This window comes from Hypomesus transpacificus, chromosome 11, assembly GCF_021917145.1.
Source record: "Hypomesus transpacificus isolate Combined female chromosome 11, fHypTra1, whole genome shotgun sequence".
NCBI lineage: Eukaryota > Metazoa > Chordata > Actinopteri > Osmeriformes > Osmeridae > Hypomesus > Hypomesus transpacificus.
In genome coordinates this window covers 13,785,575-13,811,882 of record NC_061070.1, presented here as the reverse complement: position 1 = coordinate 13,811,882, position 26,308 = coordinate 13,785,575, and the positions used below count along the sequence as shown (strand labels likewise).

At 47.6% G+C, this 26,308-nt stretch overlaps 1 protein-coding gene across 12 annotated transcripts in view; it reads left to right on the top strand.

Moving 5' to 3' along the window:
• Nucleotides 1-26,009, top strand: part of cpeb3 (cytoplasmic polyadenylation element binding protein 3) — a 29,644-nt gene extending 3,635 nt beyond the window's left edge. For 3 of the 12 annotated variants that reach the window (XM_047029583.1, XM_047029584.1, XM_047029573.1), the window contains 9 exons: nucleotides 2,632-2,785; nucleotides 8,296-8,370; nucleotides 10,994-11,020; nucleotides 12,269-12,436; nucleotides 13,002-13,091; nucleotides 19,181-19,299; nucleotides 19,482-19,596; nucleotides 19,907-20,088; nucleotides 21,737-26,009. In XM_047029583.1, the coding sequence (XP_046885539.1) occupies nucleotides 2,632-2,785; nucleotides 8,296-8,370; nucleotides 10,994-11,020; nucleotides 12,269-12,436; nucleotides 13,002-13,091; nucleotides 19,181-19,299; nucleotides 19,482-19,596; nucleotides 19,907-20,088; nucleotides 21,737-21,964 (1,158 nt within the window). In that variant the 3' untranslated portion in view covers nucleotides 21,965-26,009. The remainder of the gene's footprint in view (nucleotides 1-2,631; nucleotides 2,786-8,295; nucleotides 8,371-10,993; nucleotides 11,021-12,268; nucleotides 12,437-13,001; nucleotides 13,092-19,180; nucleotides 19,300-19,481; nucleotides 19,597-19,906; nucleotides 20,089-21,736) is intronic. The other 9 variants (XM_047029574.1, XM_047029580.1, XM_047029575.1 and 6 more) reach the window with 9 other exon arrangements.
• The last annotated feature ends 299 nt before the right edge of the window (nucleotides 26,010-26,308 follow it).

Genomic DNA, 26,308 nt, shown 5'->3' with positions numbered 1-26,308 from the left:
GGTTCTCTATTTAGCTAGCTCGTTGAGGTAGTTATCACTAGGACATAAGGTCAGGGGTCTCAAGGCAGGCTGTACAAAGGACCTCGTTTGCTGATGTGAAACATTGGGTTGAGAGAGGAATAGAGAAATGAAGAAATAGGGGAGTGGTTTCAGGGTCACTGAATATCACAACAGCCCGTCAGTGACAGCTGGACAACTCGTGTCAGGTGTATCTGTTATTCAGCAGCTTTAGATGCTCTGCAGATTCCTTGCTAGTCACGTGAATGAGGGGTGGATTTAAGTCCCAGGTACCCTGGCATGTGCTCACAACCAACTGCTGTGTAAAGGTCAGGAATGTGTGGAATTTAACTTAACGTTTCCATGTGAAAACTTAAAAACAAAGTCACATGAGAATCCGAAAAGACATCCTAATTTGAATAGTCGGTGGGGTGGGGCCCACTTAGGTGGGCTGTTCAAAGATCGTTATCATATCAATGCAGATGGGATAAGAAGTTGACTGACTACTTCTCCAGTCAAACAGAGCCTAAAAGAGATGTTTCATCACCGGTTTTACAATGGGTGTGAGAGGGGTTCAGTCATTCTGAACTTTTCCCATGTTGACGAGTGTTTGTATCTCATTTTAACTGTGTTTCTAATTACGTTTCATTATCCACCATGACTCAGTACCCTATCCAGTCTAGATCATTAACAAGTCAGAAAGTGGAGCCTCTTTGTGACAAGGCTGCTTTCATACCTGACCATTTCACACAAGCACAATTTGCGCAAAAGACCAAATCTTTTTAGGGATGAATACTTATAGATGATTAACCGATGTCTGCTCCCCAACCTGTTACCAGTTAGTTGGCCTGCCTTGTTGAGTAGACATGTGGTCACCCTTTTATAGCTCAAAAACCTCCCCGAGCAAAAGTCAGCTATAACTTTCATGTTTGGTCTGTTTCCAATCATGTGGCTACTGATATTGCTCATAAATGCGCTCTCACATCCTTGGCATAGCAGGATGGATTGGAGAGCAGTGTGGCCAAAGAGCACGGATGACCTGCTCTGTATTCCACATACTGTGTCTCTTGGACATATGTAGTGTGTTAATATGACAGGAAATCCAGTAACAGGAGTTTCCTGGTTGGGGAGCAATAAAGGGATAGATCTCCTCAGGCCATTTCACCCTAGTGAAACATCCCCCTCACTCAGTGTCTATTGGAGGGGTGGGGAAACGAAAAGCTCAGCGTTTTAAGTGTTTACCGTTTGTACCAAGTGGGCAGATTTTTATCTGTGCGTCTGTGCCGGATCTAGAGAGGGGGGAATAACGCTTTTGAATGCTCAGCCGAATGTGCCACAATAGCCCTGGTGTGCAAACAATGTGGCCCGGAGCTAGGTCAGTGGACACAGGACACAGCTGCCAAGGCTAACCCCTAGCCTAGCTGAACTCTCGCTCTCTCTGTCTCTCCCTCTGTAACAGGCTTAATCCTTCTCAATCGCCTGCTTCTTGTTCATTCACTCAAACACAACTTAGGGTATTATAATGGAGGTCTACTCAAAACATGAGTGTGATCTCATTGACCCATTGGTTTGTTCAATATTGAAACTGGAAGTGGGTCAGGGGCGGCTATGCTAGTCACAAGACCAAACAGATTCCAAATGGCTTTCAACTTAATGGACTGAAGCATGTGGAAGCGCTGAACCTCTTTCATGAACGCAGGTGAAAAATGATGATCAAATGGTCCTTTGGCACCTATGCTCCTGATACGATACATGTTGTGAGTGAGCTCTGACTCGATGTCTGAGGGCCGGGCTGCCGGGTCCTCAGGCCCAGGGCTGCCTGGTCTGCCAGGTCGGATAGAGGCCACTGCAGTGGAAGAGATGAGACACAGGCAGAGGAATAGGTGGTGGTCACAGATACATTGCTGGTCAACCACCTAACCTCGGTGGATATCTGCATGGTGCTCACAGTACTGGTAACCAACTAGGACATACACACACACAAACACACACACACACAGAGACTGGGAACGAGCTCAAACTGTTTTTTAGTCTTTGGTTCATTTACAAAAAAGTCATTATTCAACTTGGAACACCTTTATTTCACAGGTGTCAAGGGACAGCCGTGGAAATGCTCAGAAAAGGACATGAGAATCCCCTGGGCAAAACAAAGAAAGAAAACACGTTCATTTCTGTTGACTACAAACTGGTTTTCTAGCATAGCCTGTCTAGCTGCTGAACATAACAGTTGCTGGGGGTTGTCTTTACATGTCAGTTGCTGACAGGGACAGTCTTCCTCTGTGTTTGAGCAAGGTAACAGACCCAAATTTCAACCGTCAACGGAAATGCAAATCCCCGACAGTTTAAGTGATGGAAGCCACTGTTAAAGGCAATTTTGTTACTACACAAAAGCCCCTCGTCTCTGATTATACTCTGCTGTAGGCATACTCATGGTCACTGACAGAAAACAAATTCATCAACTAAAACCACAGTCACCCCCCAGAGTCACAGGGGGCGCCTATGTTGGACCCCTGTCATCACCTTGCTATCTCGTCAAGTGACACTCCAGCAGTGGAATGGTTTGTGCCCTTGTTCCCTATGACAAACAGTTGAGATAACTCTAACCTTTGACTTCTTTCTTCCCATCTCTCACAGGACCGGAATCGGCCCTTTGATGCGTTTAGCTTGCACTCTTTGGAGAATTCCTTAATGGATATGATAAGGACTGACCATGACAAAGGTAAACCCCACCCGGCCGGTGGCCCACCAATGACTATCGCTGATATTATATGGAGGAATCATTTTGCAGGTTAGGAATATTCATACATCCACGCTTATTTGGGTTTTTTGCTTCATGGGAATCATCTCTGATCCATTTTTTTTCTTTTGCTCTATTTGCCTTTTCTACCAATTATAGTACAGATGAACTTTTTAGCCATTTTTAAATCACGAGAAAATTAACACCTTGGCCCTACCTGCAAAATCTTGCACAGTGTTTGATCTGTGCGTGAGAATGTGTGTTTTGTCTGTGCGTCATTATGGGCTGTCTTGCAAGCTGCTTCTCTGCATTCTCTGCTTACCTTAATCAAGTGACACTGCTGCTTCTGTTGGCTGGGTGTTTGTCACGTTGTAAACATCAGAAAAAGACGTGTTTGTGTTTCAAATCATGATGGTGTACACATACTTGTAGTTCACCCGTGTTTTGTTCTGTGTGTCAGTATTTGTGTGACCTTGTGCAAGACACCTTTGACAACAGTGCTAGATTGAGTCAAACGCTGCAAATCAAACACTTCAGAGATGCTAACCCTAAACCTACGCAGCAGTTCCTATGTAACTGCAATGTCATTACCGTAGGTATTGCTGAGTAGTTACATGGTCGTTAATGTCATCTTAAACTACGGACCAAACATTCTCCATGTTCTCCAAGACCAGCGAGTGTGTGTCCCATGGACAAATTCCTTAAGATAATATTTTGTTGCTGAAGGTCACATGTCTATTGTAAAAACTCCAGTGCTTCAGATCCTGTTGGGCCAATGGCTCTCGTCAGGTCGAGTGTTGTTTTTGCGCCTGCCAGACAATGAAAACACAGGGGTGGTGGAGGGGGGATATTATGAATAGGGCCTGTTGCTTTCTCATGCGTTGATTCTGTTTTTCTAATCTTATGTTGAGAGAGCATTGTGTGAGCGAAAAGGTCATCTTAGCAGGGATCCCACCTCACTAGTGGGAGAGAGAGACCCCAATCTCCTGTAAATGTCCCCTTTAAGTTCTAATCAGCATTGGGAGAGAGAGGAAGAGAGTGAGGAGGCTCGGGAGAAAGAGAGAGGGGGGGGGCACAGAGAATGACAGACAGACAGAGAGAGACCTGTTCCTGACCAGAAGGATCTACATTCCTCCTCCTCATGTAAATGCATGCGGAGGCTCCAGAGAGGCATGCTGCCATCTCAGGCTGTCACTGGTCTGTTCCTGCCTGCCACACTCTAGTATCCACCCAGCGTGCGGCTCCAGTCCCAGACATAGTCCTCTAGCCCTAGCCCTAACCACAGTCCAGAGACAGGGACTCACAAAGAGCTAAAGCCTCACCCTGGAGACCTGATGAGGTGTCCCCTCTATTAAGGAAAGTAGATCTGACTGCGTCAGTCGTTTTTTTGATGCAGCGTTTGTGTTCCTGTGAGAGCACGGCTGGATGTGTTGAGAAGGAAAGGGTCACATGGGGGTGGGGGGTGAATGAGAACACAGCGCTGTCTGATTGAGATGCTGAATCAAGACTGCCTCTTTTGACTTTCGAAGAGTAGGCCAGTCCTTCCAAGGGGGAGGGTCACTTTGTTCTTGTGATCCTCTCAAACTCCCAAATGCTCATTAATCCGATCGGAATGGCATGCACAGGGAATTTACGCTCTGTTTTGAAGGGGAGTGAGAGGGGGTGTTTGGGGGGAGTGGGGTGAAGGGGGGGCGGAGCTGCAGCGCTGCCAGGGTTGTCCAAAACAAACGGCCCTTTTCTCAGCACCGCACAAGGGAAAGCACGCAGTTCCTAAATGGGTCAGCTGAGCTCACGTGTGAAGAGTTAGGCCTCACTCAACACACACAAACACACACACACACACACAGGTTCCTCCACTCTGCTTGGGAAAACACTGGCAGTCAGACAGACAGCAGCCGTCATCACCAAAGTCGCCACAGTCAAAGATGTGGCTGGGGATCATAGACTCCAGCTCCCATAGACGTGTATCCTGTTCTCCTCATACTTCACACACACACACCCACATACACACAGCCACACAGCCACACACCCACATACACACTGCTCAGCCCACAACCGGCCAAACATCAATGGGCCTACAATGACAATACTCCACCCAGAAACTCATAAGCTTCTCTCGTACACCTAACAATGCAAATCGTTGGCCAAACTCCATGCAAAGCACTTCCATTTCCCACACTCTTGTATTCAAATTTAAATGTAGGTTGTCTCAATCTTTTGCATCAACACTCGACACACGATGCTCTCTCTTGGCACACTATCACTTATATGACACAATTACCTTTTTTTTTTTTTTCTCTCTGAACTATATAGACTCCAGTTCAGCTCTCTCCTTGTTTGGACCTTTAAACACTGGAACACACACACACTCCCTCAGCTGGTCTCTCTCACATGATCACACACACGTCACTGAGTCCCTCAGTTGAAAAGAGATTCCATTGTCTCATAGCTTTCTGCTCAACTTAAGCTTAGATAATGAGGCCTTTCATGTGTTTCAATTCATTTAATCATGTTTAAGTTACCATTTAATTCCAGCAGCGAAGCTCAATGTGAGTTGGAACAGTTTTTAAGCTGTAAAAACATGCATTTGCTTTCAATGCTAGTGACTTGAGCTTTGTACAAATAAGCATCTATGGAAGAGAAAAGAGCTGTTGATTGTTCATGTGACAAGGTTTATCCCTGGTCTTGCTTGTGGAAGGTTATTTGTCAGAGACATGCACCAGTGAGTACACACGGGCTCATTGGTTAGGAGCTGGTCATGCTAACAAGTATGGATAGTAACATTATTCAAGTTAACTTCAAGGTGTCATAAGTTTTGACGTCAGCAGATAGTGTGTGTGTGTGTGTAGGGGGGTAACCAGCAGTGTGGACTCATTGCCGTGGGGTCACTAAGAGGTCACTGCAGCCTGACCTGAGATGAAATGTCACACTCCAAACATGTTGATTGGCTGGTCAGCGAATGAGCTTGACTTGACCCCCCATGTTTGAGAGTACTGTAGCTTCAACAACAAGAGAGGAAACTTCTGTACTTTAAACAGTGTGTAATCATCCTAAAGAGATAAGGAAAACTGTTTGTTGGCAGTGGTAAAGGTTGAACACGCCCAGCCACCACTAGACACAAGTGAAGAGCCCACACAAAGAAAAGGCTTAGTTCAAACTAAAGAGAGGTTATTACCAGTTCAGCTGGGATTGCTAAATAAACTTTGAACCCCCTGTGGTGATCTGGTGCAGTGTCCTATGGTACAGCTGGAACTGTTATGATTCGAAGAAGTAGGCCAGACTGACAGTACTCTGTCCCCCTGTCCCAGTCTGTACTTCCAGTAAAACATTTTTTACATCCACTGGTCTCTTCAGAAGGAGTCTTCTTCTGCCTGGTAGTGGGTGTTTTAGAAGAAGGCTTCACTTGATGGTAGCCAGCTGGACTGTGAGACTCCCTCTTCCTCGAGGTGTTTTTGTCAAGAGGGTTAATATTTCCACACCTCCCCGCTGGCTTGCTTTGCCCTCCTCATAACTGCTGCTCTGCTGCTTTCCAAACCCTGTTATTGGAGCTTTAATGTGCTCCCTAATGTGGAACAGAGGAGAGAGAACGTGTCTATGGTAGAGCTGGACAGGGCTCCAGGTGTGAAGCACAGGCGCAGAGTCTGGAGGGAACTTTAACCCATTCCGCTGTCTTTGCTAGCATTAGCCTACATCCCAGTCAGATCCTATTATTGGTCTGGGCCATGGATGGATTCACTGGGTTCTTCAGGTCAGTTGCCAGCCCAGTCTTCCTGCCACTCTACAGCCCAGGCCAGGAGGCTAGGCTGAGGTCACTGGTCAGTCAGCACTTCACAAGATGTCTGGGGACGAGCTGGCTTTGTTCCCAAGGAAACGGATGACATGTCTTTCTAGAGCCGGGCAGGCCCCTGTCCCAGTGATCACACACGGGCCCAGAATAGTCCAGGCCCTAGTTGAGTAAATGTCACAGGAGCAGTGTCCTAAGGCAACACCACTCAACTGGGGAAGCAGATGGCACAGTCCCAGAGCTATTTTAGGCCTTTTAGCGGGGCAACTGGACCCCCCCAAACCCCAAAATGGCTGGTTTACTATGGACCCCAGTTATTTACAAGCAGTGTACAGCTTTTGTCACCCCTAATACGGCCAGGCTGCTGGAACAGAATGCGGTGGTTGTGTTAATGCTTACAATCAACACTCGCAACTTTCAAAAAGGGTGATTACCTCCACAGAAAGTAGTATGAGGATATTGTCTGAGAGAGGCTAATTGAGAAACAGTGGTAGCTGACTCCTCATGTAAGGATGAACGACAACTAAACAGTTTGGGACCTGTTTGCATCCGTTTTGAGCATTACGAATGTTGAAATGCTTATGGCCCAAAAAGCCCACCCACTTGCACATTTCTGGCCCTCGACGCACACATTTGTGGCATTTGGCCCAAACCTCCCTTTTCATGGATCCGCATGGGCAGAAAAGAGTGAGGAAATCAACGTCTATGAATCTGTTGCAGGTGTGGTATAGGAGCACCTCCCACCTCTTTCCTTCTCTCTTGGACGGCCCCTCGTCGGCCCTCTCTTAGCCGAGGCTTGCTTTTGAAACTTTTGACGCCTCGCTTACGTCATTCCAGCTTGCCTCACAACCACTCCATCTCTCTCAGTGACAGTTGATGGTGCTATTAATAAAGTGGTAAATGTAGATGGCAGCCCCAGGCTCTGCCGTGCTCCAACCCTGTAGAGAGACCCCAGGAGCTGGGCCATGGCAGCTGGTCTTGAAGCTCTGGGTTTAAACCTGCACCCAGTTCAGGGGCCGTGTCGTTCCTCTCAGATTCTTTGTTGGGTAATGGATGTCAAAATATCCTCCACTCCAAGTGCTTGCCTCATTTCTCATTTCTTCACGATAGGTCTATGTTTTGAGTGTGGCTAACCAGCCAGTTTAGGCACGTCGAAAGGAAAAGCACTTGAAAGGTTTGAGGGTGCGTCTCATTGACGGCGCTGTGTTGGTCTAGGCGGTTGACATGACAGTTTGACTGTTGTAGGATCTTGGCACAACATTAATAACCATGTGTACTGTGGTTGGGCTGGGTGATAGGCTGTGATGTCTGACAGGCACACACTCACACCCCCCACACACACACACACACACACAGCAGCGCACCACAGACGGGGCCTTGTGACACTCTAACATTGTCACCAGAGCAGAATGGCTGCTTTGTAAAATTCTTGGTATTGTAAGCCCTCCATTGTTTATGCCTGTGACACGTGAGCGAGTGTGAGCGAGAGGTACAGAGGGAGAGAGAAGTGTCTGTTTCCGTCGTGTTTGTCACCCTTCTGTTTGTCACCCTTCTGTTTGTGGATGTCTTTGAACGGGGCTGTTTCAGCTCAGCTGTGCAGCGTACTTCAAAAACAAACACCCCAGTCGCACCCAGTATGGTCTTCTAGATAAAACATCACGTTGGGGTTTCTATGTCTCGTTAAAGTATGTGGCAATGCTACGTGTTTGAACAGGGGCTTGGTGTGAGTGTGGAGCACTGTGCCGAGCTGCTGAACAGATAGGAGTCTAATCTCCAGTGTGCTGTTCTCCTCCAGGGCGCATGGGCCTCAACTTTCACCACCCCGGAGCAGACCACATCATGCCATTGAACAGTGAGTATGACTTCAAAAACTATTCTGTTCTCCCCCACCCCCCCACCACCACATGCCTTGTGTCCCCTCAGTATCAATGGATACACTGTGTGGAGGTTTCATTTCAGCGCTAGCGCAACAATCAACTGATGTTACTGTGTTGCTTGATGATTACCCATTGATGTGCCATAAAACACAAAATGAACATGACGTTCCGCACAGTGACGTTAAAATTCGAGGCAGTGATGTGACGAGGCCGTTGCCCACCCAGGCTAGGGCTCCTGCCCCCTGCCAGGTGTTACCCTCCTGACACGATAAACCCAGCATAGACCCCAAGAGAGGGGGGGGGGACATACAGTCATCTGAATACCACATCATACCCTCAACCTGTAAGAGTAGCCTCCCCCTTGGCCTTGCTAGCAGATGGAGACACGGGACAGACCTGAAAACACTCTGCCCGGCTCCTGAGGTCATGGGGTTGAGCCTAGCGCAGCCTCAGGTTGAGGCCAGTCGAGAGAAGCAAGTGTTTCTCCTAAGCTTGAGATTCATATTTCAAGAAGTGTGTCATCCCCCCCCCCCCTTCCCTCACACCAGTGGCCGCGAGTGGAGGATAGGCTTCCTCCTTCGGCCTAATGTAAACTTCAGGCTTGGGACTGTTAAAGCTCACACATCTGGAAGTAGGGCTCTGGTTCTCCTCAGTTGCCTGGTGAAGTCTCCCAGTAAAGGGATGGATGTGAGAGGAAGAGAAAAGAAGAGAGCAAGGGGAGGAGGGCGAGAGCAAAAGGCAGAGGAGGACAGGAAGCAGGGGATCTGTCATCTTAATAAGAAAGCAAGCCCTCCTGGAGCTCCCTACACTGCTGTCACAGCTTGACGGCAACGTGAACATTTTAGCTCTCTGTTTCGTCTTTTCATCATGGGCCCCGAAGGGAAACGCATTCTATGGCAGTTAAAGTGGGCCTATGCCGGGGCCCAGAGCTGCAAGCGTCTCAGCAGTCAGCTGGAGCAAGCCCTCCCGCTTGTAGCTGGTGATGGGTTTAGACAGCCAGGCTTCGGAGGTTGGGGATGGGGGCTCATGCAGTTGATCCTATTTCCTCCTCTCTGCCTTGGACTCAAATGAATGGAGCCAGCAATGAAACCTTTGCTCTCATCGGTCTCGAAAAAACCCGTCTGAAGTAGCTTAGATGGACGAGGAGGATCCAGTGGTAACATTCTCTTTTGAAGTGTTGCAGAGAGGGACAGGAGACATCTTCCAGTCAGGCCTGCCTTCCCCTCCTCTGTGTGACAGATGCTTTGAAGCCAGGCTCCGCCAGGGCACATCCACTCGTCATGCCCTGAGGAACCACTGAGACTCCATTTGACTCTTTAAAGTCTTCCCTACCTCATTAGAGGTGTTACTGCCCTTTCCCCTTTCTGTCTCTCCCTCCCTCTCTCTCCGGCCCCACCGACACAGTTTACCAAACCACCACTTCTCACAGAACATGCGTTCCACCATATCCCTGTCGTTGCTAAGCGCCTTTGTTTACGTCGAGGAGTGACAGAGAGAGCTCTGAGTGTGGAACATTGTGGCGCTCCGGTCTTGGCTGGGTGAGAGAGGTTTAATGAAAAACTAGTGAGAGAAGAGTTCTGGAGACAATATCTCCTTCCAGAGCCGAGGTGGAGGGGGTAGGCACACAATAACATGGGCACAATAGAGAGACATATTGGTTTTAGGAGATGACTGCACTGTGACTCATGACTATGAGAGAGTCTGTAAAGGGTATATTAGTCTGAGGTCCCCCCGCTGTCTGGAGGGATTGGATCCTCTTCTACCTGTTGTGTGCTCTGTCTGAGGCACTGTGAGACTTCTATTCATCTAATTTAGGAAGAGTTGACCACGCACACAAACCGTTTTTCCCAACTTGGATGCAGTCCTTAGAGAGAACGTTGGTGTCTGTCTTGTCACTATGGGTGGTGAGACCTTTGTCCTGCTGTCTAGATCAGGATCTGGCCTGCACTGTCACTCTACTGTACTCTCCAGTTCCCCTTTTAGTGCTGTCCCTGTCCTGCCCGCCAGCCAGCCAGCCAGTCAGTCCTCCTCGCTCCATTCCTCCTTATCCTGTGGGAAGTTTCCACTCACGCCTGGCCTCTCCTCTGAATTGCTCTAATGTTTCACCAGTCCATGATAATGACTAACCAGCAAGAGCTGCTGCAGCCTTCATTCTGTCATTTAGATTCAATTGTGTGATCTCCATCATAGTAATGAATATTCACATGAGAATATGTGATCTATTAGGCATTTTTTAACGGCAATGACATAATCTAGCTGGATTACAGCCTAGACAGTCTGTCATGTTTGGACATATTTCAGACCTCTCTGCACTAACCTCGCCTTCCCTACACAAGTCTAGCCTGTTACCAGGTTAGGTGTTGCAGGTTTACTGTTGGCCAAGGCCAGACCATAATAACTCCCCCACTGCCGACCGACCGGTTAGGTGTGGTTGTCTGTGGTTTCACTGTTGCCTTGGTGATGTTTCTGGTTTGTGTTACCCACAAAACCCATGTCTCTGTCTCTTTCTCCTCATCCCCCCTCTCCCCCTCTGTTTCTCTCTCCTTCTCCCTCTCTCTCTCTCTCTCCTTTTTGTCTCCCTCTTTTTGTGAACACAAGCAGCCAGGAGTTATGGCCGCAGAAGAGGTAATGTGTGGAGTCTTCTCTGGGTTTCTGCTTGTCATACTGAAAAGGGGATCAATCAACATTAAAGCTAGCTTGCCACACAGGCATCTCTCTCCAGCCCGGGGGTCCTAATGGGATGTCACCATCTGCTTTCATCTCAGCCTTGATTGGATGAAATCATATTAATTTGACACGCTTCTTTTGTTTTGTTTTTTTGTTTTTTTCATCATTGCCTTTAATAAGGTCTGGGATTGGGGATGATAAAATTGCCTAATCTTGATTTTCATTATTAATTTATTTTTTTGCTTAATGAGCGTGAGGAAAACAAAATCAATTGTACAGCTTTTGTTTTCTCTCTGTTGTTCTGAGTCATTGTGCTACCTGTGACATGTATGGCATCACTGTGACTGTTTGTGGATCCGCCATGTATTCACAAGCATAGCTGGTGCCCAACTGAATGAATAACATGATCCAAACTAACAAATCCAGATCACTTCTAACAATCATCTTTCAAACGGCTCCCAGGTTATAGTGTTCCTTCCACCATTTCAAAGATTGCGGAAGTATGCTGACTCAGAAAGGATGATTCGTGTCTTGAATGGCAATGGTTGCTGTTGTAGACATGCCTCTGATTGTGGAGTGTTCAACTAATTCCGCCGATCGTTAACGTGGAAAGCTGTGGTTGGTGTTTGCAACTTGTGTTGCAACGTTGTGCCTGTATTTAAACGTTTTTAAGGATGTTTAGACTGGGTTAGCCCTGCATTAGCACACACACACACACTATGCTCACCGAGTACACTGAGCTTATGGAGATGGGCTCCTAGAGGCGTGTACACCTCCCACATCCATACCACTGCACCACCATCTCAACACGACGGTTCCATGGGCTGTGGCCTGTAGCAGTCCTCTCTACACCCCTCCCCAGTTCCACCCGCTGTTCCTCCATCCTATCCCCAAGAATTGAATACCCTTGTTATTCCTACTCTATGTTATTTGACGGTTTCGACACAGACACTGGATCGGACTGGTTAGGGGTGGGGCAGTGAGGAGGACATACCCCATGTGAATTACAAGGAGGGCTTATGCAGCATGTTACAGAAGTGGGCTATTGTTTGTTGTGGCTCTGTGATAACACTTGATGTGGATTCTTCCTTTGTCCCATATACCATCTGCCCCCCCCCCCCACCCACCTCCTGCCTTCCTTGTTCCCTCTCTCTCTTCCTCTCTACTGTCCCGCCGACTTCCCTCTCTCTTCTTTCTCCGACGTAGGCCGCTCATCCCTCTTTCCCTTCGAGGACGGTTTCCTCGACGATGGCCACGGGGATCCTTCGCTGACCCCCGGGCTGAACTCCCCGACGCGCTGTCAGAACGGCGAGAGGATGGAGCGCTACTCCAGGAAGGTGTTCGTCGGAGGCCTGCCCCCAGACATCGACGAAGGTACGTCTCCACCAATCGCAAGCCAGATCTGGGACGGCAGGCCCGCTCTGCTGGTTCTGTTGTCTGCGGGGGAGGCATGTGTGTTTTGTATCCCAGAGAGAGAACTGGGTCCCTGGCTCTGTAGGCTGGTTAGACCCTGGTGGTTTCTGGCCGGGAGCAGGCTGCTAGTCTGGCAGCAGATGTGTGATGGTTGTTGTTCCCACAGTGGGAAGAATGCTTGAGGCGGTAAGGACACTTGGGATCTGGAATGGTGACTTTGCTCAATGTGGCATTCATGGGAGACGTACGCACACACAAAAAAAACGATGCTCTCTATGCTTGCCCCATGGCCTCTTGAAATATTAATGAGTCTCCATAGGACAATGAGCCCAGAAGAAGGGAGTCATGTTGAGCAAAGCGCAGCTGAAATAGAAACTGCAGTGCAGTAATGACATGCACTGTCTGGGTATGCATAGACTATTTTCTAGTCAGCCTGCTTGACATGCGTATCGTAATGAATTGTTGCCATGGTGAATTTCTTTCAGGACCAAATGAACCAATCCTATCTGTGTCCCCATTTCAACAGATGAGATCACCAACAGCTTCCGTCGCTATGGGCACCTGGTGGTGGATTGGCCCCACAAAGCGGAGAGCAAGTCATACTTTCCACCTAAAGGTAAAACTTCCCTCTTTGTCCATCTTTTTATCTAATGGGCGGCTCAGAGTCCACAGCTACAGAGTAGAGAACAGAGTGCTGGTGTTTTTCACAGCCAGTTGTGTGTACTAGAGTTCATGTTACCCAGAATTCCTGTATCACCCGGGGTGGGTCACAGAGGTGTCTGCTTATTGAAACAGCCTCCTGCAGTTATCTCAGGGATATACATGCACAGTCACAGACAAGGACACACACACACACACTTAGGTCTCCCGCATGGTCCTCCAGAGCCCGCAGCTCTGGGACCAGGTGGTGGAGAGTGTTTGTGTGATTGGAGGATACCTTGGGAGGGTGAGTGTCTCCAGGCCCGCGCTCCTCACTTTCATTTAGACAGGTGTCCAGAGCAGAGCTTTCATCTGGCACTGCCCTCTGGCCTCAGAGCCTCACATGACCCCAGACAGCCCCTGCTAGACCAGCTAGTCCACCCTAGACCAGCTAGCCCACCCTAGACCAGCTAGCCCCTGCTCGACCAGCTGCCCCTGCTAGACCTGCTGGACCAGCTAGTCCCCCCTAGACCAGCTAGTCCACCCTAGACCATCTGGCCCCAGCTAGCCCACTCTAGACTAGCCCTAGCTGGCCTAGCTAGACCACACTTGCCCCAGCTCTGTGTCATATTAGGGAAGCTATTAAAGCCTGGCTGGAAATAGTTAGCATTCCTCAGGCAGATGGTAATATGCTGCATCTGGAGAAGCTGAGAAAACTCTGCCAATTTCCCTCCCTCCATCTTCCAATATTTTTGCTTCCTTGTTTTATTTGTATAATTTGGGGGGTGGGGTTGGGTGGTGGAGGCACTTCTTTTCACAAAACCCAAAGCTCAAGAGGGAAAATGTGGCATCCTTTTAGGGGAATGAGTCAGAAGACTGGAGGATGCCTTGTAAGGGGACGGTTAGAGGAGGGAGGGGCAGAACATTGGTTAGCCGAAAGGAAACCACCTCTCGTTGTTAGCACCCACATGGTTTGTGGTGCCGTGCGACCACCAACATCTTTTAATAAAAGACTCTCTTCCTGTGTAGAAAGTGGGAAGCCAAGTGAAAGTGCTGAACACTCATGTTTACTGTGCAATGCTAATGCTGCAGTGTGAACTCAGCACATTAGCGTTAGCAACAGAGTTTGGACTGGCGCCCAATGGCAGCATTCTCAGCGCTAATGACATAGAGGTTTGTGAGAACCCATATGCACATGATTATGTGTGTGTGTGTGTCTCACATGGTCGGTTGCTGGTGCTTCGCAGATGTGGGATTTACATCAAGAGGTCATCTTCCTCTCGTCCTATTAAATGTCCTTCCAGACTGACCAAATGGAAAGATGCTGGTCACTTTTCCATCCTGCCATGTACTTAAACTGCAGTTATGTGTCTCCATACTATTATGAAACTCTGTTTTGAGTTTATGGATGAGTCATGCTGTGGCTCCCCAGGCCAGGCCATGCTCCATCAAGCTCGAGGTCTTCAGTCGGCTCTCAGCTGGTGACCTGGCAGACACAATCCTCTCTTGGCAGCTGGGAGGTCAGTTCATGGGCCACTGCATCGTTTCTACCTAGGTCCCCTGGTCCCAGGGCTACCCCCACCCCGTCGCTCTCAGACCCTCACCCACTCTCTCTCTCTGCTTGCGTGCCTGTCCCATGACGTCCCTGATGGATGGGCTTGGTCACCATGGAGCCCCTGAGCACACCTGCTCTTTTAGTCCAGTCTGGACGTCCCTGGCAGCGGTGAGCTCCGAAAGCTAGCGAGCTATTTCTGTCTGTGGCCTCATGGAGGTAGAGAGGGGGAGGAGGTGGTGGAGGGGAAGCACTTCTAGGATTTAGACCGTCTGCTTTTAGCCTAAAGTGTCCTCATGCTGGAGCCTGAATGATGGGAGCTTATCTGCCTCTGATTGGGGTTGTGGTTAGGCCTACCCTGGCAGGCAGGCTGGCTGGCACTAGGGCCAGGGGCACCAGCCTGGTCCGAGGTCAGGGGGGGTCCCAGCGCCCGTGTCTGGCTCCCTCTGTGCTCACAGCTCTCTCGGCTGTGGAGGATCCAGTGACCCCCCTCCAGATTGAGATGATTAGTGAGGCTTCATTTCATCTCTCTCTGTCTCAGCTGCCTCTCACCGTGTCACGCTTTAATGCCTCAGGCCCCCATATTTGTTTTAGAAAAGCAGATGTTTGTGTCTTCTTCTTCCCCCTCCTCCCTCCTCTGTCCCTCCCTCCCTCCTTTGTTTACATTTGGAGGCAGAATTACGGCCCTCTGTGGTTTTGTCTGCTGGGTTTCATCCCTCCTCCTACCTCTCATTAAGATCTACTGCACATCAGTGGCCAGGCTGGGAGTCTGCTTGTCAGACAGCTTCCAGACTAGAGACGTTTGCATGTTGGCTTGTGTGTTTTTTGCTCCACTATGTTGGGAGCTCTTTCTCCTCATCATCATCCCACCTGTTCCTAGATATTCTAGATAGTCCCTGGAAATCCCGGTCCTTTGTTTAAATCGAGGGTCCTCTCTCCCTCGCGTAATGCGGGGATCTAAATGAGGAGAGAGTGTTTCCTGAGAAGATTAGCCCTGATCAGGACGCGTCACTGTTCATTTCAACAGACACGACACTGTACCACATTGTCACACTTTGTGTGTTGTTGTCTGGGTTTAAATCCGGATCTAAGGGAACAGCACCATGTTCAATGGCGACGACAATAGCGAGGTCGACCTCAGAGAGCTATGGAGTTGAGAACATGGCAGAGACGTTTGGTTTATTCGATAAACCTAAAGTCCTGGACATCGTGCGTCATAAATAAGGGTCAAGTTGTATCCTAATTGCGGTTGAGGTAACCGGTGTCATTCCTCGGTGAGTCCAAGCCGTTCTTTGTGCCGTTCGTGAGGCAAACAGTCGGTGAGGTCACTCTTGGCTACGGAACCATAGAGGCCGTCCTCCACTCAGGTTTTAATCTGTAAACAGGATTCTTCATGCTGCAGAACGCTGCCGCTGCCAGTGTGGTTTCCTTCTCCCCTCCGAGAAGGAGGGAGCTCAGCAGCAAAGCTCTAGAGATCTGAGGCACAAGCCACTGCAGATCTGCTCTCCTCGTCCCAGGGTGTAAGCCCCTGCACTGCGCAAGGCTGACGGAGACACAGGAACACAAACAGGAAGGCTCAGTAGCACTGTACTGGGCATGGACTGAGTCCCAGAACCCTCCAGCCGTGTGCATGTGTGTGTGTGCGAGCGGATAGAACCAGCCTTGCTCTGTAGCCCAGTAACCTTACCCATTTTGTTCTCTGCGTAACGGACCATTGCATAATGAATGGCATGGTTTCTGACGTAAGCTCAGAGTGTGTGCTTTTCAGATTTGGTTTTGATAGCCTTGGAGTTGGTGGAAGGTGACAGAAGTTAATCCCATACAGTTGACTCTGAGAGGGAACATGGTGTACCAGTACCCACAGCCAAGAACTGCCTCCTTCACTTAGCTGCTAAGGCTAGCCCCTTCCTCCAGTTCTCTAACCTCCAGCTCTGCCCCTTGTCTCCCTGTGCCAGCTCCACGCTCTTCTCTCCCTCACCACTTTTTTCCCTCTCCCTCACTCTCCTCGTGCGGCCCCTCTCTCCCTCACTCTCCTCGTGCGGCCCCTCTCTCCTTTGCTCTCCGTCTCCTCTGCTCTCCCATCTGCGTAGGCTGCTTTTCTGGAGTCGCTCTTTTTTTTTGTTGTTGCAGTCATTCATGCTGTTTGTTGGTGTTTCTCTCTTTCTACTTTGTCCTGTGTTCCCCTCTCTCTCTGTCCACCTCCTCCACTTCCTCCCAGTCTCCTTCCTCCCCCTTCCTCCCCCCCTCTCTCTCTACTGCCCTGGGATGGAACACGCTGTTCCCTACTCTAGCTGTGTTGTTGGCTCCCGTTTGCCTTTTCATCCTACTTATTGAGACTGCAGTCTTTTTCAGGAGGGGATGTGAGCTCAAGACCACATGACCCCACCCCCTGATGACAAACTTTATGTAATGAAGCGGGCAGGCTCTGAGGAAGCCTATACTTGTGTTTGCTGGAGGGAGGGGGGGGGGGGAGTGGGGATGCACAGTTGCACATTGTTTCCATTATCCCGATTTGCCATTTTTACCCAAGTTACCCAATGTCAGGGAAACTTAGACAAATTGTTCCTAAGGGGTTGTGGTTGATGTGATTTATACTGCTGTGTGGCTGAACTGGGTGTTTTCAGTCCAGGTTTTGGACTTAAGTGACTTAGTGCTCTGCAAGAACATTGCCATTTGGACAGTGACGAGTGTGCATTCCACTGGATGGTGCATCTGCTTACAGGCCTGTGTGCTCAGCCACTTAGTCGATTACAGGCTTGATGTACTCTGTTTACTGTGCTTTTCCTCTGTGATTCCCGTTGTACCCTTGTTAGTGTGTTGCTCTGTCTCTTTGTGTGTGTATCTCTCTCTCTCTCTCTCTGTCTCTCTGTCTCTCTGTCTCTCTCTCTATGCCTCTCTGTCTCTCTCTCTGTCTCTCTCTCTGTCTCGTTCTCTCGGTTTTGTTCTCCCTCTCTGACGTGATTAACCAGCCATGTCACTGATGTCTAGCTACAGCATTGACCTCCGGGGCTGTGTGATCTGTGACTGCCCATCGCTGCCCTGACGCAGGCAGCGATGGGAAGGTGTATGTGTGTGTGTGAGGGGGGAGAAAAGGGAAGTGACGTCACTCTGACGTGTGTGCATAAAAAGGACTGCGTGTGAGAGACTCACCAGAAACACAATGTACACCTTCTGACAACAATAGGTGCATGCTCAAGTGTGTGTGTGTGTGTGTGTGTGTGGACTCCTTGAATGGTGTCTTGGCTGCTGTACCATGGTGGGATGATGACCAAGACAAGGCCCCACTGAAAAACGGGAAGATGTTAGCCAAAGAGACACGCTTGCATGCTCACCTGCGTTACACCCCCCCCCCCTTCTCTCTCTGTCTCTGTCTCTGTCTCTCTCTCTGTCTCTCTCTGTACACACACACACACACAGACATCCCCTCATACCACAGTTGACTGCGTCTGCTGAGTCAGTAGTTCCCCCTCCCCTCTTCATCTGCTGCAGTTAGACTCAGGAATGCTCACTCTTAACACATGACAGTTGCACATTCCGCTCTACCCATTTCTCCTCCATCACTAGCGGCGTGTGCGTGTGCCTCGGGGTGCATGTGCGTGTCTAAATGCAGGGCGAGTGTCGTATGTGTGAGCGTGTCTTAAAGCAGCCGTTCCCAGCTGACACCAGAGCCTGGGACTCGTGGTAGAGACAGCGGGGGCCTCTGCACCATGTGTCCTGTGAGCCTGCACAGGCTGCCCTGTCCTACCTTGCCCTGTTGTGCCCTGGCCTGCCTTGTTACCGTGCTCTACCATGTCTTGTCCTGCACTTTCCTATCCAACCTACCCTGCCCAATTTGACCCTGTCCTGCCCTACATTACAATTTCCTGTCCTGCTACTTATGAAGGGGCTCCAAAATGGCAGTATGCTGAGTTCATTAGCCACACGTAACACCACCATAAGTTAACTTAGTCTTTCTCTCCCAAACCGACAGAATGACCTCAGACAAACTCTCTTCCTGAATAATGCAGCGTTTGATAACGCACGCCGAGGTGCTCTCCATCTCCCTTGTCCTTCCTTCAGCCGTCCGCGGGAGGCAATCTCCCCAGGCCCCAAACGTTCAAAAAGATTTGGAGAGTATAGCCTGATCAATTTTGCATGGCTCTTTTTTATAATGGTGGGCCAGTCTTAGCTGTGTCAGCTCAAGTGGAAAGGGCTGAGCTGACTTATGGGAGCTGGGAAATGAACCAGGGCTGGGGAGTAGATGGATGATCTTTGGGACTGCAGTTCTATGGCTGTCAAGAGAGGACACTTTGGGCCGGAATTAATTCCCGTGCCTAGTCACAAGTTTACAACAGGAAAATCGCACAGTGCAGTTAGTGTAAAGACTGATGACTATGGAAAAAAACCCGATTCCCGCTAAGAGACCCTAAGCTTAGAAGCTGAGGCTTGATCATGAGTTCTTGACTGTAAAACCCGTACAATGCAGCGACTGTAAGAGAGATGTTTCTGTTGTGTGTCTCCCTTGTTTGTCCCAGGGTATGCCTTCCTGCTGTTCCAGGAGGAGACCTCGGTCCAGGCCCTGATAGACGCCTGCATCGAAGAAGACGGGAAGCTCTACCTGTGTGTGTCAAGCCCCACCATCAAGGACAAGCCAGTGAGTAACCACCATAGAACCGTCTTTTTTTTCTCCCCCTTTTTCACAAGTTTTTTGTGTTTTTCTAAACTCCTATTGGCCACATTCAAATGTATTGAATAGAATGCAAGTCTTTTTGAGGGGGTTACTCCTGTCGAATTTTTGTCTCGTGTTTCATGACAAATGTACTCCCCCGGTCCCAGGTCCAGATCCGCCCCTGGAACCTGAGTGACAGTGACTTTGTGATGGACGGCTCTCAGCCCCTGGACCCCCGCAAGACCATCTTTGTGGGGGGCGTGCCCCGGCCTCTGCGTGCAGGTGAGAGATTGGTGGAAGCATGTCTCCTTCCTGTCCTGTGCTTTCGAAAACTGAGGCACGTCTGGCACGAGGCAAGCACATACCGTAAAGGCTGTTTGCCATAATCAGTGTTGTTCAAGAAACCCAATGATGAACTCGAGAACATCAAGAAGCTCGGTGATGAACTTCCTGTGGCGTGAGCTAAGCTAGTATGACCAGGGAAAGACCATAATCAGATGATGATGAATCAGACAATGATAGAAATCATCAATCACACAAAAAAAGTTCCACATCTCTTTCATGTAGACCTTCCTTCCTCTGTCCTTCCTAGTGGAGCTGGCCATGATCATGGACAGGCTGTATGGGGGAGTCTGCTACGCCGGCATTGACACTGACCCAGAGCTCAAGTACCCCAAGGGGGCGGGCCGTGTGGCCTTCTCCAATCAGCAGAGCTACATCGCTGCCATCAGCGCTCGATTCGTTCAGCTGCAGCACAACGACATTGACAAACGGGTGAGTGAGGTCATAGGCCACTGTGTTCTCAATGGCTGTCCCCTAGAGGGTTCCCCTGAATCCTCTGCTGGGTCCTACAGGCTGCTGTAGATCGAAACCTCTGGTGGAGCCTCGCTATCCATCCATCCAACAGTCATTAGTGGTTTCCACCCAACCATCCAGCTCCAAGCCTGGAGCACAGGGAGCCTCTGGTCTCCAACAGTCCTCCATGTAATCACGGCAGCCTTTGGCTTTTGGACGGCTGACGGATGTTTTAAGTTGCAGACGTGGGCTTAGTTAATTATAGGAGTTTCCTATACATGTATATATCCACTTCTGCCTGGCTATTTTTGGCTTTTCTTTGGCCATCTAGCCTATAGCTGCAGCAGCAGTGCGTGGCTGACGGTAACCAACCAAGACTGGGCGTCTGCCAGGGATCCTAGGCTCTGTCTGGCCAGGCTGTCCACACTTCCTCCTGGCTGTCATCACACCACAGGCCTCGCTCTGACTAGAACTTTGGTTCTGTGGCGCTACACTGCAGATCCTAGTTCTGCTCTCCCATAATGGCAAATGTCATGGACGTGGACTTGAGTAATGAGGCATTTAATGGCCTATAGATTAGATCTCCTCTGCATTGCAGTGCCTCATTATCCTGATTCCCCAGCCACAACCATGGTGTGAGGGCCAAAGAGCAAGAGAGAATTTTTTTCTACTGATACCCTTAATGGTCTGGGGCTGAGGGGCCAGTAAGAGGGGGTGGGGGGGGCGGAGGGGGGAGGCAGCGAGGCCAGAGGCTACTCTAGACGGACCCCTCTTTTCCACTATCATGCACTCTACAACCCTGAGCTACTCAAATACCACCCCCAGGTTCTTAGTGAGCAAGCACTCAACGTTCTTCTTATTACATTGTTATCAGTGCCCCAACTCAGGACTTATATTTAATCGTCCTTCGGGACCACAATCACTCCATTAACTGTAAATGGCTCTTAATGATGGAACAAGTGAGACTCTTATTGTCTGAGGCCAGCCCCTCTGTGCTCTTCACTGAGGTGATGATGGCTGTTAACAGCCCAGGTGTGCTGGTGGCTCCTCTGTCCCGGCCTTGTCCTCTCCTGACCTGGGCTTTTGACTGTAGAGCTCTGGGGGTGGTGTTTGTTCCCCTTGAGCTAAGTGGAGAAGGAAGCTGCTGATGCAGGGTCTGATAGCCCGTCATTACACTGTCATGACACGCTACGGAGGAGACGCCTCCACTAGCTGCACCCCCCCCTCCTCCTCCTCCTCCCTCGCTCTCTCTCCAAGGCATCGCCATGACTACGCAGCTCTGATCCTCGGCTGATGGTCAGGTTCAGTGCTCCCGTGTGTGGGAGGAGCCTGCCTCTGTGTGGGAGGAGCCTGCCTCTGTGTGGGAGGAGCCTGCCTCTGTGTGGGAGGAGCCTGCCTCTGTGTTGGAGCTCGGTTTTGGTTTGGAAAGGCGATGGGTTTGATTCCCAAGTGCTTAGCGGAAAATGGACTAATAGGTCAGTGAAGCACAGCGGCCCATGTAACGATACAGCAGGAAAGATCAAACGCGTTTCATGACCTGATAGCAAGTTGACTCCTGGTTGCGAGGAAAAAACTTGAAAGTATAAAGAGAAGACAAATAATTTTTTTGTTTCACCTTTGACCTCAGGTGGAGGTGAAGCCGTACGTCCTGGATGACCAGATGTGTGACGAGTGCCAGGGGGCGCGGTGCGGAGGCAAGTTTGCCCCCTTCTTCTGTGCCAATGTCACTTGCCTGCAGTACTATTGTGAGTACTGCTGGGCCAGCATTCACTCCCGGGCTGGTCGAGAGTTCCACAAGCCACTGGTGAAGGAAGGGGGGGACCGCCCTCGACACGTGTCCTTCCGCTGGAGCTGAGGGGGCCAGGACCAGCCCTGCCCTGGTCACCTCCCCAAACCGCCCCCTCCTGCCCCCCACGACCAGGGACAGCGCTGAGAACCTCCCTACCCCCTGTACCCACCAATCCGCTCTGCTCCCTCCTCCCCCACCTCTTCAACAGCTAAAAGGATAGGAACAAATACATAGGTATTTCTTTTTCAAACCACACCGCTCTAAACTATTTTGTCTAGTGTACCCTTGAAAATAAGGAGGGGAAATGAATCATGAAAGTCTATCAGCTTAGAATTTGCACTTTGGCACAAAACTCACTATACACACATGAGCTGGTATGTAAGCCAAACCTGGTTGTTTTCAAATTCTGGGTGGGTTAGTGTGTCTGTAAGACCCAAGATGAAACTATACAGTACATATATCTGTAAAAAGTATATTGTTTTGTTTTATATCTATCTATATAGATAATTACGCTTCATGTGAAAGGAGCATGCACTTATTTTCCAACAATATATTGCCCCTAGTATGAATAATTACCAAAGGCAAAATAAATTAATGCATACTGAAAAATACAATAGGTGGCGTAAGATGTAGCAAGATTTAACAACTATCCAGTAGTGTGGGCCATAGAAGCTCCGATTGAAATAACATGGGCTATATTTGCTCTCCATTTTGAAATATTAGTAATTAAAACCTCATGAGCGCAATCAGATTTATTTGCTTATAATTCCTAGGTCTTTATTTTTGTAATAACATTATTTTAGTGTTATGTAAATGTAATGCTGCAATAGCTTTTGCTGCTAAACCCATGGTATTACCAGATACCATAGTACTTTATTCAGGCTAAGGTGTTCAAACAACTATAATGGCACCCAGTTTTAACGGATGACAAGCTATCATAGGAGGAGGGGGCGCTCCTAGAATATGATGGCTAGTTTGGTGGGGGGTGGGATTCGCCCCTAACTGCATGTTTATTTCAATCAGGTTGCTGCATGCAATAGATTTTCAGTATCATGTCTACTATTCAATTCTGCCCATGTTTGCACAACACAGATGTACGTATAACTAGCACGGAACTGGAATTAACAGGGAAGACTGGTAAAAAGAAAAAGACGCCTCCAGTGAGATGGTCTGGCAGCACTGGATTGGCTGAGATGCCACAGGGCAGTGCTAGCAGACAGTCTCAGCACCGCTAGGCGGTGATTAACACACACCCACCAGATGAGAAAAAAACAACCTTATTATAATCAATCCAATTAGATTGTAGGATACCATTTAAAACTCTGATAGGTGAAGTACCTTTTGCAGTGATTGTTAATATAATTGTGCAATTTTTTATACCGTATGTAGTTAGGTCTGAGTATGCCTAGAACTGTGATTCGCTTTAACTGTTGTTGATGTCCGACATAGAAGTCCTGTGAAACTTCATAGCTAGTGTGTACACACGTATATACGACCTTGTACTCACATTCAAACAAGTACACACACCCTCTCACACTCACCAACATGCACACACACACATACACATACACACACTGACGCAAAGTATGACCCAAACACATGAATTGCAAAACAGAATAACGTGAGCTTGACCTACAAACACAACTGCTGTCTCCACCTTTTGACAAAGCGTAAGCTCGTGTCCCCCCCAAAAAAACCAAAGAGCTCACTTGTTCAACTTGTACCAACCACCAACACATAGAGACCCCAGGTGAAACTAAGCTGATGTGACCCTCAAGGCCTCGAGGTGGAAGGTAGATCGTTGCATCTGTGTGGTCATTGCAAAAAGGAAGAAAGACAGTGATGAGAGAGCAAAGACAACATTAAAGCTACTGGAGACTTGTGGTTTAGAAAACAGAGCTCCTCCTCAGCCTGCACATAATGTTCTCACTACACGGCTACGGAGTTGTAATAACATTGCCAGAACATGTGTGCTAGCTGGGTTACCATATTTATCCAGATTTTCCTGCAAAGCTTGAAGTAGAAAAAATGACCTGCTAAAATGGTGGACATATTTTTTTATTAAAAACCTATGGTATATGGGGTGCAGTTGAATGGGCTGCGACGCTACTGCATAGGGTGGGAGGGTGGGAGCAAAGGGGGGCATTTAAGAGATCTAAATGCAACACTTACAAACTTAGGATTGGCTGTCGAATTTGGAGTTGGCTCGGGTTTAATCAATGGAGTTGGGGGCTAAGTTACACTGGTTTTAGCAGTTTTGTGGACAATCCATCTGGATCCTCCTACATCATTGCGAGTAGACGTGTCGTCCCCCTTTCTGTGTGCCGTGATTGTCCCGTGCTGGCTCCCCGCAGTCGTACTCTCTTGGTTTTAGTCGCAAACTGTTTCTGGTAAAAGAAAACTAATCAAAACTAAACAGAAGATACTTTTTTTACTTATAGAAAAAAAAACTACAAAGAGGCAAACAATGAGTAATAATAAGTATCCCTATGAAAGTGAATTCTGGGTATTTTTTGTGAAATTTCTTTCCCCGCCCAGAAGGGTTTTCTATGTTTGTTCCTTCTCTATGATAGACATTTTGTTATGCACTACTCTTTGTATCTGGACAGTTTTCAACAGTCAGCAATTTTTTTTGTTAAAAGAAAAAAGGAGAAGTGTGCTTTCTGACTGACATGATGTTTTGCAATACCTCAATTTTGAAATATATTAGGAGAGAAATTGATATTTTCAAAGTAAGTTTATTCAGATAAAAAAATATATATTAATTTAATTATTCGAGAGAAATGATTTAACAGATGGTTGATTTTATTTTTATCATGCTTATTTGCTTTTATTTTAAGATTTATTTTTGGAAAAAACATCAACTGAAGGAGCTAGAGCTTTATAACTTTAATATAATGATATAGTTAGCTGAAGTACAGAGTCTACCTTATTACAGAGGAGGTTAGTGTGTGTCCCACTGGTCGGATCACCGTGGCAATACGGTGCCCCAAAACAACCCTAAAAGCGGTAGTGACCCAAGGAAAACACAAGTTCTCAAGTAAGAGATCTATAGAAATATCTGCTCTATCAGGTGCTCAGAGAAAACAACTGAAGATACTTCCCTTGTTTTGTATATTTATAATCAATCATTTACTATGCTGACCAGAATTGTGAAAGAAATCTTCTGTTCATGTTATTTTTTTAAGAAAACTTTTTTATGTTTCCTAAAAGTATGTGCTCCCTTTTGTTTTGTAAAAGCAACATACCCTGATTTGTTAGCCTGACATTGTTTGAAAATAGACTTTTGAAGGTCCTTGAGCAGATGATGGAAAGAAAAGAATGTTATTTTTAAAACAAAAAATACAAGTGTTTCACCTGTAACTTGACCGAAAGCCCCCAAGGTGCATCAATTGAATGGTGGCCTTCTATTCACGCAAGACTTGAATTAGTCCCATTTTTTAAGGCTAGGAACCTTGATTCTTTGTTGTAATGTGCAATACTGTTTGTACTGTTTGTAAAAAAGAAGAAAAAAAGAAAAAGAGGCATAAATCTTTATTGCAGAATTATTTTCATTGCAAGCATTGTGATTCACTAAAATCATTTTCTACTGTGTATTTACCTACTCTACATGCTAGTACCTTCCAGTAGTAATGTAGCCTTTGTACTGAGAGATTTTTCATTATTTTTAAGAGATTTTGCTAAAAAAGAAAAGAATTTAAACATATTTACATATTTTCATTTTTATTTCGTATTTTCTTTACAGACTTATTTCTCAACCATTAATAGTTATTTGTGGGGGAGACTTTCATATCTGGTCAATGTCATTAATATTATTTTGTATTTTTACTTGGAATAAATTAATTTTATGATGCTAATTCTTTAAGAAAGTTTATTTTTTTGTTTGTTCACTTATTTTTTGAAGCTGAAAAACCTTTGTAATATTGTTACTAAAATGTCTAGATTTTTGAAATGCAAAGCTTTATGTGTTAGCTCGCTGATGCTGCTTACATTGGTGTGACAATGATCTAAGGAGAAAAAAAAACACATAAGCATTTGGTTATTAATGTTAAGTGATTGGCAATGTAAACAAATAAATGGGCAATAAAATAAAATGACAGTATGGAGAATGGTATGCAGTATGTTATATTATGGAAGCTGTACAACACTACTTGCCACTCCTACTGTTTCTGCAACTACTACTAAGTACTTCAACCCCAATGTGTATAGTAAACTACATTGTATGACCATGATAGATGTCACAACACTTCTTTCAATGGGAAATATCAAACTTGTAGATAATTCACTCATGTTGCATGTCCTCCCCCCTTTTGAATTAGTGATAGTGGGTTTGCCCCTGTGGGTACATCTGGCCATGTCGATTGGTGTGATTGTATTTAAGTATGAATGTAAATGTTCAGAATCACTGCA